General features: G+C 33.2%; 2 protein-coding genes across 4 annotated transcripts; both read right to left on the reverse strand.

Moving 5' to 3' along the window:
- Positions 1-1,563: 1,563 nt before the first annotated feature.
- Positions 1,564-3,780, reverse strand: LOC106775407. Its single transcript, XM_014662532.2, has 4 exons — positions 3,382-3,780; positions 2,995-3,272; positions 2,110-2,133; positions 1,564-1,980 (listed from the first exon to the last, which is right to left on the reverse strand). Exons 2-4 carry the CDS (start codon positions 3,203-3,205, stop codon positions 1,667-1,669), a joined length of 549 nt encoding a protein of 182 aa, XP_014518018.1. The 5' UTR covers positions 3,206-3,272; positions 3,382-3,780; the 3' UTR covers positions 1,564-1,666.
- An 86-nt stretch (positions 3,781-3,866) lies between these two features.
- LOC106775284 (phosphoglycerate mutase-like protein AT74) lies at positions 3,867-7,327 on the reverse strand. Of its 3 annotated transcripts, none has more exons than XM_022786880.1 (3): positions 6,704-7,327; positions 5,777-6,085; positions 3,867-3,978 (listed from the first exon to the last, which is right to left on the reverse strand). In XM_022786880.1, the coding sequence occupies exons 1-3, from the start codon at positions 7,155-7,157 to the stop codon at positions 3,926-3,928; spliced, it is 816 nt and encodes a 271-aa protein (XP_022642601.1). In that variant the 5' UTR covers positions 7,158-7,327; the 3' UTR covers positions 3,867-3,925. The 3 variants fall into 3 exon arrangements, with proteins under 3 accessions (XP_022642601.1, XP_022642602.1, XP_014517876.1); XM_022786881.1 differs by lacking the exon at positions 3,867-3,978 and adding an exon at positions 4,815-5,161; XM_014662390.2 differs by lacking the exon at positions 3,867-3,978 and having other exon boundaries at positions 5,253-6,085; positions 6,704-7,326.
- Positions 7,328-11,355: the final 4,028 nt, after the last annotated feature.

An 11,355-nucleotide genomic window follows, 5' to 3' on the forward strand; every position in this document is an offset into this window, starting at 1 on the left:
AGGTCACCGACCTCTAGTCGGCCACTAGGGGATCCGACGTCTAGATTCCTGTTAAATCAGAATTCGCAAACCTGCGGTTACGCGCATATCATCGTCTTCCTCCTCACCTTTTCTCTTCGCGACATTGCATCTCAGGTGCGTTTTATCTCTTTTGAACAGTTTAAACTTACTTTTACTCCGATTAAAGTAGTCTTTGATGGATTATCTTCTATTTGAACCGATTAAAATAATTTTTTGTTGTGTTTTAGTACAGTTTTGCTCGTGTCTTTCTGTAACGTAGTAGCACCTTCTCCTTTTGCTAGCTCCCTCGTAAGAAAAGTTGCGTCTTTTGGATCTCTTATGCCATTTCAACCCAAAATCGAACTTGGGTCCTTGCCTAGTTCTCATGTTACCATACTTTTTTTTTATTGGCAGTTGGAATGGAACTAGACAAAGACCCAGGTTCGATTTTGGGTTGAAATGCCTTAAGAGATCCAAAAGACGCAAGCTTTTCTTATGAGGAAACTAGCAAAGGGAGAAAGTGTTACTAGGCTATCCAAAGACGCGAGCAAAACTGCACTAAAACACAACAGCTCAGTAGACATCGGTCGATGCCATTTCCGACGTCTATATGCCTTTTAAACGTCGGTTAGTGACATGTCTGACGTCTTTATAGTGCCCTTAGACGTCGGACATGACACTAACCGACGTCTTTATAGTGTCCTTAGACGTTGGTTAGTGTCATGTCCGACATCTTTATAGACATTAGATTCTATAAGTCTGATGCCTCATTAACGTCACCGATAAAGACGTCAGATTGGGATCTGACGTTAAAAGTCCAAAATAACATACGTCTAAAGTCCTTTCTGTACTAGTGTAATGTATTATTAATAGATATGTTCAAAATTATCACAAGTACTGTAATGTATTTTGGTTGTAATGAAATTTTGATGTTAAGGAAATATCTTTATCTTAGTTGATCATTTTATAGATACATAGTTTTGCGCCATGGAAAATTGTTTGGACTTGATTCCAAAAGTATTGCTGCAAACGATGCTGTTAATGAAAATGCAGAGGCTTTAGCTAAAGCTTGGAGTGAATACAATAATCCCAGGTCTGTTGAGGGGAAAAAAAATCCTATAACTTGTCTTTGAAATTTTTATGCTGCTTTTGATTCCTTATGTTTTCTTTGTATCCATGCAGGGCTGTGATTATGATTATTGTTCAAGCTGAAGAACGAAACCTGTTGTTGTCAACATGATTTAATAACCCGGGTCCAATCTTTATTAGCGGAACAGTATGAAATTCATTCATCAATAAAATAATGCAATATTGCTTATATCATATTCTTATCTTTAAAGCTTCCAATGAAGCATCCACCAACCACCATAATATCTGAACTGAATGAAATCCACTGGTTTTTCATCAGTTCTGCATCTGTTACTGTCATTTGCTAAACAAGGATTTGTGATATATTGTCTTTTATTTTGAAAAGCTTTGGCAAATGGCATTGTTAGTATTGAACTGTGGTAGTGTCTTTTGTGATCAATTTATGAAAAAAGTGAGGTAAAAACAAGAAGAAAGTGGTAAAACACTAAACTTGCTTCAATGGAATAACTGACCTTTCTGAAATCATCTCAAGAAAACAGTGTATTGGCAATGAAAGCTATGTTACAATTATCATTAGCTAATGATGGTTTTTTCTGTCACTCCACCCATATTCACGAGCTCGATTTTCCCACATTGTTGTCAGCCTTCGTTCTTCAATGAGCTCTGCCTCTGCCCTCTGCCTTGCTTCTTCACAAGTTTCCATTCCAATGTTGCACTTTTCTGCTTCTTTCTTGTACTGTGAAAAGGTTTTCTTGGCATCCATTACTAACCTTTTCGTGTGTTCCAAGCTCTCCTTCGCCACTACTTTCTGCAAATTTAGCTCCTCAGATAGCATTGCCAATAGACCCTTATTCATTTCCTCATTCAAAACAGGATCACGTTTACCACAATCTACACTTGCATGAGTCAAGTTTCATATTAAAAATTGAACCCTTTATGCATCAAAGTAAATAAGCGTGGAGTAAAGCAAATTGTTTTGTGAAACGTTTCAACAAGTAGAAATTCAAGAGATGAATTTACCAGAAACTGAGCCATTGGCGAGTCCTGCAAAAGTCAGCAACATTGTTGAGAAATAAACCAATATATTATATTAAAGAATTTAAATACCATACATACATACATACATATATATATATATATATATATATATATATATATATATATAGATTAACTAAATATGTGGCAACACAAGCTACACTTATGACACTAGGCTTAATATTAAGTATGTTGTTGGATATATCGAAGAGGAAGTTCACAGATAAAGATACCATGCTAATGAGATCTAAACCTAACTACATAAGAGATTAGAGATTGACAACTTTTTATTCAAAACCTTAAAATAATGGGTTAACGAGTCTTTCACTTATATTCAATATTATACTTTCTTATTTTTATCTAATGTGAGTCTTGATCTAAGACTTGGATTCCCAAGGTAAATCCTCCAATGCCTCAATTTTCTTTGGTTCTTCCCTTTTAAGACCAAAGGTAGAACCAAGATTTCAAGATTTCCAATTGATGTATGGATGAAATAGCAGAAATAAGAAAAGTTTAGCTTTCTACATTATTAAGGATTAAAGATATAGTGGCTCTAATCCTTTATACAAAGTCAGTATTTTTCTGATGATTTTTTTCAAAAAAGGATACAAAGTGCAGAAGGCAGTTCCTCTGCAAATTGCTGCAGATGTGGCAACTCCATATTCAGAATAGCTCAGCACTGGAAACAATAAATGCTAGCTAATTGCTATACCTATTCTCTATGCCCACACCATTTTCCATTTTCAAACACACAAGGGTTACTTCTGTCTTTTTCTTGTAATTGCATCAAATCAAACTTGTTTCTTTTTTTTGACTTGAAGACCAAAATTGCTACATTACACAGAAACTAAAAAAGGAAACTTCACTCACCCAAAGGATCGAGGAGATATTCTGCTGAAGAGCAGTGACAATCACAGGGAGGACAAGAAAATTGAGGAGGTGCACTCTTCTTAACCAGCGACCGAGACGGCGGACCAACCGTAAACAGAAACAAACACACACTCATCCAAACTAAAACCCACCTCAAAACACCATGAGGACAAAGCTTTTGCTCTGGTAAGTGAACCCTCCACACCCTCATTACAAACTCAAAACAGTTACTTCAACAATTCTTGATAGAAGGCTCCTGCAACAATGCAACACTCACACTGCCATTTGAAGATCTGGGTCAGTGAGTTAGCAAGTATGGAACAACACTTTGTTGGATACCGAGATAAATAAAGGATGTGACTTTGTGAAGTTGCGAGAGAAAACCACCTTTATCAAGGGAAAAATTTTACAAAACGAGATCATAGACGCTGAATTTGACTGTAAAACACAATGATTGACAGAGAAACACTTCAGTTTCATAAACTATCACACATAGTCTCTCTCTTTTCAAAGCGAGTGGAAGACACTGTCTACTTTGTCTTTCGGGAAAATTAAAGGAGACCCAGATCCCGGAAAAGTGTAAAGATGGTGTCTTTATGGGGTTTGCAAAACGGGAATTTGCTGCTGAAGAGTGGGGTAGAAATTGAATAATGAGAAAGAAAAAGAATGGTGATGTTGCGGCTTTAGGATAATCAAGAAGGTTGCTTTAATGATTGGTTTGGTTTGGTTTGTTTGTTTAAATGAGAACGGTAACCTTGACATTTTGAAACTTTGTTAACCAATAAGGAGGAGTTAGTACTAGGTAGGTTATGTTTTGTTATGCCCCGTTTGGTTATTCCGTAACACTCGTATGTGAACTTAAACTAAAGTGATTAACCAACCGTATGTGCCCTGTAAGTTTGGAACGGTGCAACTGAAAGATTCTTTGTTGCTACTCTCTTAGGTAGATACCTTCCACTTGGTCTGTGTTGCGCACGTGCATAGCTGCAAAATTTTCGGGCTGTTACGATAAAGACAAAGGCAAATGGAACGTTGTAGGTTTTCAGTTACCATGTTTGTTTAAGGATTGGTTAATTAAAAGATTAACATCAGAATGGAATTTTAGATCGGAGGGAAAACAAACTATAAATGTTATATTTAAAAATTATAATTCAATTTATATTATATGTTTTGATAAATATAAATATATTGTGATCATGTTATAAATCAATATTTAGGAACATGTTTATTAGTAGTTAACTAATTTTAAATATACAATATTATATTTAAATATAATAAACTGTTTGGTTTGACTCTATTTTCAATTTAAGAAAAATCTAATGAAAACTCGGTATGTTTTATTTTTTTATCTGAATTTTAACCCATCCATTAAATATTATTTACTATGGTAGGAGTATCAAATAATGGACACTGATGCCAACACTGGAGCAACTAATTAATGTGTGTGAACAACGAACTTAAATATAACAGAGTTGATCGAATTTATTGAACAGCGCCACCTAATTACTTTTTTCAACCTCAAAACCCTAAGCAAAAACAACGTAACAGAACACCCAATTCAATTCATTTTTACTTTATCTATTTTGGAATCTCCATTAAGTCCACCGGCCCACTTTTCTGCCTTTGGTATCAATGCTTTTTAAAAGTAAATTCTATTTTTATGGATTTCTATATAAAAGCCTACAAAGAAAGATAAAAATCAATGAAATTAGTTATTTTTAATATGGTAAATATTCATTAACTGTCAAATACTTTACATATTATGAATTAAACAAATTTGACGAAGTTAAAAATATATAATAAATACAAATACTAAGAACATTCTTCCATATGTACATGGTAGTTCAAATGATGCATGGTAGTTCTGCTTGTATCGAAGAAAATAAAATCGGCTGCAGTGGGACTCAGCAATTAAATGGATAGAAGAATTACAATACCATGTCAATATCAAAATCATAATTAGTTATCACTAATATACCATTAAATTTGAAATATTTTAGTTTTTTATTAACAGACATTGAAATTGATCTTTAAACGGCAAGATATACTAAATAAAAAATGGCAAGTGTTTATGTTGTGCAAATATCACATGACTCACTTATTTGCAATTCTTTCTTTTTCTGTCAAATTGATTCTCAGTGTCCAATTTTGTATTTTTCAGACAACCCTGCTCTTACATGATTTATAGGTATATTCAACAAAAAAAAAAAAAAAGTGTAAATCAGTACAAATCCAGAGGAAATTTTGACATCATGAAAGATCCAGAATGATATCCAATATTCACAAACATCAAGAATAAAAAAGTGAGTACAAAGTCGAGAAACACTGTATATTAGGCTCTCCTAAATTCTGTCATGATGCATTCATATTATGCATTCACAAATCAACCATTCATTATGCATTCACAAATCAACCATTCATTATGCATTCACAAAGCAACCATTCATTATGCATTCACAAAGCAACCATACCTACAATTGAATGCCAAGCTTATGATGATGATGAATGAATGATTAGAGCAGCTAACTAAGAAGGAACAACCGTTAATCACCTGGTCCTTTCCCTTCTTAAATTCCCTCTGTTTTGGAAATGAAATTTTCTTTCTTAAAACAAAGAACAACCTACTGTCCAATAAATGTTAACTACGAAACCCAACCCGGAAGCTAGCTATGCACAGTCAAAGAATTTGTCTCGTCAAGTTTATCCACATTGTCATCATCAGAATCAGGAAGAGGATCGAAAAAAGAATCAAGGTACCAGGAACATCGATCGTTCCACTCACCCTTGTTGGCACAGGCTCGCCATTTCTGATCAGCTATCATATCAGGAGAGAGACCCCACTCAAGCAGTTCTTCGTCTGCGTGATGAACTGCCAAACTGTACTCTCCACCACTCCCCAACTGTAACACGCGGAACTCACCGTTTTCAAAATTTCTCAGAAGCTCAAACTGTTCAACTGTCCATTTGAACCACTTCATCATGAAAACACGAGATGCCAGTCCATGTGACACAATTATCAAATTCAGATCATCAGAAGGATCGTGGTTTAGTCTGTTCATGTCAACATCCCTCCACAGAGATTCGAGGAAACCTGCAAAACAACAAAATATGTCTGAAATCATAATGTCTTCTTTAGCCCCTTTCAACCAAAAAATCACAATTTGAACTAACAGCGGTTTAAAACTTAACTATAATCAATCCAGTTTATTCAAATATGCATTTTAAAATTTTCATTCCCAGTGTGCACCACAAGTCCAAACCAACTATTGTTTAGATTTAAAATCAAGATGAATCACGATAGAGAATAATGAAACATGAGTTTTTCACATTGCATGTACGACACCACCATCCAATAAATAAATTGCAACAGGTTCACATAATTTTATCACAACCAATTAAAAATCAAACCTACTACTATTCGATTTCGAATCAATTGACAGTGAAGTTAAACCCGTATTTCATTCCAATCCATTTCATCCGAACTCAATTAATCTCTTTTGCTCAATCCAAACAAATAACCTCCTAAATGCTTAGCCTATTTACCTAATTCTTGTCTTCGAACATTTAATCAATAATATCTGTACATTCAGCCCTAACTATTGCGAAAATTGTAGTTAATTCCAGGAAACGACGAGAAACATTCAATTTTGATTTGCGACAGAAGAGACAATGAGCGAGAGAGAGAGAGAGAGAGAGAGAGAGAGCATACTGGAAACGCGATCGAAGACGTCGGCGGCGGATTCTCCTTCTGGAAACCGATAGAAGAATCTGCCGAAGCGTTGTCGAGTCTCCTTGATGACGTTCATGTGTTCCTGCACCTGGAAGTTGCCGAAGTCCTGTTCGCGTATGCGGCACTCTTCCCTGACTCCGATGACGCGCTTCCTAGAGAAGGAGCGACCAATCTCCCGTAGCGTGGATCGGGTGCGGGCGTAAGGAGAGACGTAGAAGTAGACGCGCCAATTGGTGGAGCCTCCGCCAGCGATGAGGTGGCGCATGCGCGCCCCGGCGTGTCGCGCCTGTGCAATGCCTTGCGTTGTCAACTGGATCTTAGGGTCGGGCGTTGTATCGTATGCGGCGGGGTCGTTGTTCCCCTGCGACTCCCCGTGACGCACCAGAATTATTCTCTTCGGTAACACTGCTCTATGACCATCCCTCTCCCTCATTTCCCCCTCACTGCTCTTTTCCCTAACTTTCACTGCGTAATCCCCAAATTATGTTTCATTGTGTTACCATTCAATTCTCCTCAACTACTTTTGTTCTTCTATTCTTTTGCAACCAAAATACTTCCCTGCATTTCAATCACCACTTCTTTCAGTGTGGGCTCTCTATCACATCTCAAACTATCATTATCCTTTATTATATGACCCACCTTTAGGTACCTTTACTTTATACTATTTTATTTTTTATAATTAAGTATTGATTTAAAGTTATTATAATTATTGGAAAAAAATGTTAAATATTGTTAAATTATAAATTAAGTTTTTCTTTTTTCATAATGATGTTCTTGAATGCTCTCACCATATTACAATTTAATAGTTATTTCCCCACTCAATTTAGTGGTCTATAAATATGGTATTCATAACTTAACATTCTTTTTTAATATTCAGAGTCTTGTGTATGATTCCAATTTAATTTTAAAATTGTGTTCTAAAATGAACTTAGAAGAGAGTGAATAAATAGCTATTACAAAAAAAATCACCTTTCAAATAGGAAAAAAAATTAATAATTTTCTTTTACAACTTTTTTAAGTGGTTTGATATTGGTCTATTTTAAATATTTCTAAATAACTATTATAAATAAGAAAATGTATTTTTAATAAAAAAAATTGACAATTTTTTTATAATTGTTTACATGACAATTTGTGATTTGTTCTTTTCAAATATAAGAACCAATAAAATAGTGATACATCTGTCAAAAAGTTATTAAAAATGTTGTTAAAATACATTATGCTTGTAAATAAACTCACCTTTCAAATGAATTAAATACCATTTTCAATACACTTGAGCACATTATCCTTAACAGATAATGATATTTAGATAATATTTTTTTTTACAATACTTCTTTTGACAATATTTGAACATCGTTTACGTGTCATTCTGTGATTGGTTCATGATAGTATTTATGATTATTATTATTGATTGTGAAGTAATTTCGGACCAATCATAAAATAATACGTAGATAATATTCAAATATTATTAAAAAAATTGTCCTAATATCATTATCCTTAGCGATATCTCCTTCCGGGGCAAATCCATGAATGGCTTCCATTTGTCTGTAAAGGAAAAAAAATTAAAAATCAATATGCCTATCGATACTTTGTTCATTCCAAAAACAATACCCTTTTCATGATGAAGCATCCCAACTACTGAGTTTTATTAATTTGTGGTTGTTCAAAAGTTATTATACATCAACAAATATCTTAATACTTGGTTTATATTAAGTTTGACGATTTATAACTTTCAAAAAATCTTGTGATCAGCTCATATAATCCCCCAAAAATGTTAAAGGATTAAGGAATTTAGTAACAGGTGAGGGTTGATGATTAGTGTAAAGACAAGGTGACGTACAAGAAAGAGGAAATGAGACCTGAATTGCATCCTTATTAAAAATAAATATTTCAGAAGGATTTGTATTAGTAGTATTATTAAGTAAACTATAGAAACCATTCCAAAAATAGGTGGAAAAAGTTCCCACTAAGAGAGAATTACATAGGAAGTAATTGCGTTAAATAATTAGTTATAAGAAATAAATCATCAAAAAAAAGTTTAGTTCTTTACTCTCTTTTTTTCTCTTTTGAAGTCAGGTTGGATTAAGAAGTTAAATGCTTATTATTTTATGATATTTTAACAGTATTTTCTTTAATAAAATAAAGCATGCTTTATTAAGTAATAAGAAGCTTTAGAATAAAAAATTGTTAAGATAAGATTGTTTGTAAGACTGAATTTTCTAAATATCTTCATATATTTTGAAGTTTAAAAAATAGTAATAATTGAAATGAGCATATGACAAAGTGTTATTTTTGAAAAAATAATATAATTGAAAGATAAATGTTTTATGAAAAAACTCTATGAAATTTAAATGTTTTAAAGAAAATTTTTAGTAAATACACTAATAAATATATGAGAAGATGCACTATTAAAAAAATTTCTCACAAATTATATGAGAGTCTTGCTAAACACACTCGTGCTATACTTTAATAAGTAATGTTAGACGATCTCTCATTATGATATAAAAATGATGTTTGTTTAGTAAACGTACTAAACGGTACAAATATTATTCGAAAGATGTGTTAAAAGATATCTCATTAAATGTGCTCTTTAATTAACGAGTAATAACTAAACAAGACATGGTTAGGAAAAGCCTAGCCTAGGCTAAATGATATCATGTGTTAAACAAAGTTTTCATCTAACAATGAAACTCTCATGAATTGCTTGGTATCTTTACTGGAATGCTTTAACAATCAAATGCTACTTTGACAATGAAAGTTTTGAAAAACATATAGTTATTCTGAATGTGCATTAAATGACCTTAAATGCACAATGCTTAAGAACAAAAAAAGTGATAAGAAAAATGACATATATGCCTACATACATATCTACTCTACTATGTGCAAATTACCTATTTCAAGCATCCACCTGCACTATCATATACAAGTCAAAAGTGAACATTAGAGACAAAGAAGACATTCACAGAATGTTCTCTTTATCAAAAGTCGCGCCAAAGAGTTCATACAACCTACTTTTGATAAAGTAATGAAAAAACATGCCTACTTTGATAAGTTGACTTTAACCTGCGATTATTACCTACGACAAGGCTAAGAAGACCCAAAGATCAAAGCAAGTACCATCTAACGAACATTTTCTTGAAGCCTATAAATTGAAGAACATTGAAGAAAAGAACAAAAGGATAAGCACATGGACATAAAAGAAAATATTTGGGAAGAAAAGCAAGCTCAAGAGAAAAGAAAAAGCTTCATAGAATCATAAGCTTACTATTGTAAGAAGAGAGAAAACTCTAAGAGTTTGTTAGATTGAATTGTACTGTGTACACATCCTCTCTGCGAGAGTAATCGTCTAAGGACTTGTAAGCAATCTGATTGATTGAAAATTTTGAAGAGAATTCAAACTCTTAACGCTTAACTCAATGGGGTTAAACGATAGTTAGATGGGTTTGTCTAGTGAAAACCAAGAGTGGATGAAACTCAACTAGACAGTGTATCGGGAAGATCCTAGGAGTGTCTAGAGATACCACTAGGAGTAGTGAAGAATACTACACAACCAGAAGTGGGCGAAACTTGGTTATAGTTAGAGTAACGGGGGTTATTGGATTGACTAAGTGATGCTAAGAGTGGTGCGAATAATCAGTTGTAAACTTGTTAAAAATTATTACGGAACCTTCTAAAAGGTCTCAGAGGAGAACCAAACGTAGCTTAATGGAGTGAACGAGTTTAAAATAACTATGTTTATTACTTCAGTCTTGCCAAACGCTTTCCTTACAAACTCTACAGTTGCTTATTGCATTAACCGTTTACAACAACTTTCGTCACCAAACGAGATTAAGAGTTATCTTTCTTAAAACGTTGCAGCAGATCAGTTGTAAAATATTTATTTGTAAATATGCAGTTTGAACTTAACTTTCAAAGTCAAGTGTTTAACAACTTATACAAATCGTTTAATCTTTGACAAGATTATTAAACTATCTTTTCGACGAAAAGTATTTCTATAATGCTATTCAATTCTCTTTTCTAATGTTTTCCAAGTATTTCAGAAAAATGTTAGACTATTAATAATTTAATTGTTTAATACTTAATTAACACCAATCATGTAGAGTTTGGTGTATTTAGGATGTGTTGGCTTTATAAAATTTACTATTGGCAATAAAGTGATAATTACTCACTTAGATTGATTTTTTCAAGTTCATTTGCACATGTTTAGAAGAGAAGATTTTAAGGATGGAAGAGAAGATTTTAAGGATGGAAGAGAAGATTTAAGGGATGAAAGAGATAAGAGATCTTTGAGGAGGTATAAGGGTGAAGAGAACCTATAGTAGTGCTTTTATCAAAGTATTAATTCCTTTTCCCCCAAATGGTATACTTTTTGTTTGCAAATTACCATAATGGACAGGTTTTAAACAAATTACATAGGTTGAGGTAATTTGTGTCCAACTAACATAACTTCAACACTTTTTTTTTTTGTGAATGTCAAGAGCTACGATAACAACTTGGAATTTCAATTTTCAAAGTCAAAAGTATTGCAAGGAGCATGCCTTCAACTACTAAAATCTCGAGCAATGAATATATATATATATATATATATATATATATATATATATATATATATATATATATATATATATATATAT

Source organism: Vigna radiata, chromosome 10 (assembly GCF_000741045.1).
Source record: "Vigna radiata var. radiata cultivar VC1973A chromosome 10, Vradiata_ver6, whole genome shotgun sequence".
Classification (NCBI taxonomy): domain Eukaryota; kingdom Viridiplantae; phylum Streptophyta; class Magnoliopsida; order Fabales; family Fabaceae; genus Vigna; species Vigna radiata.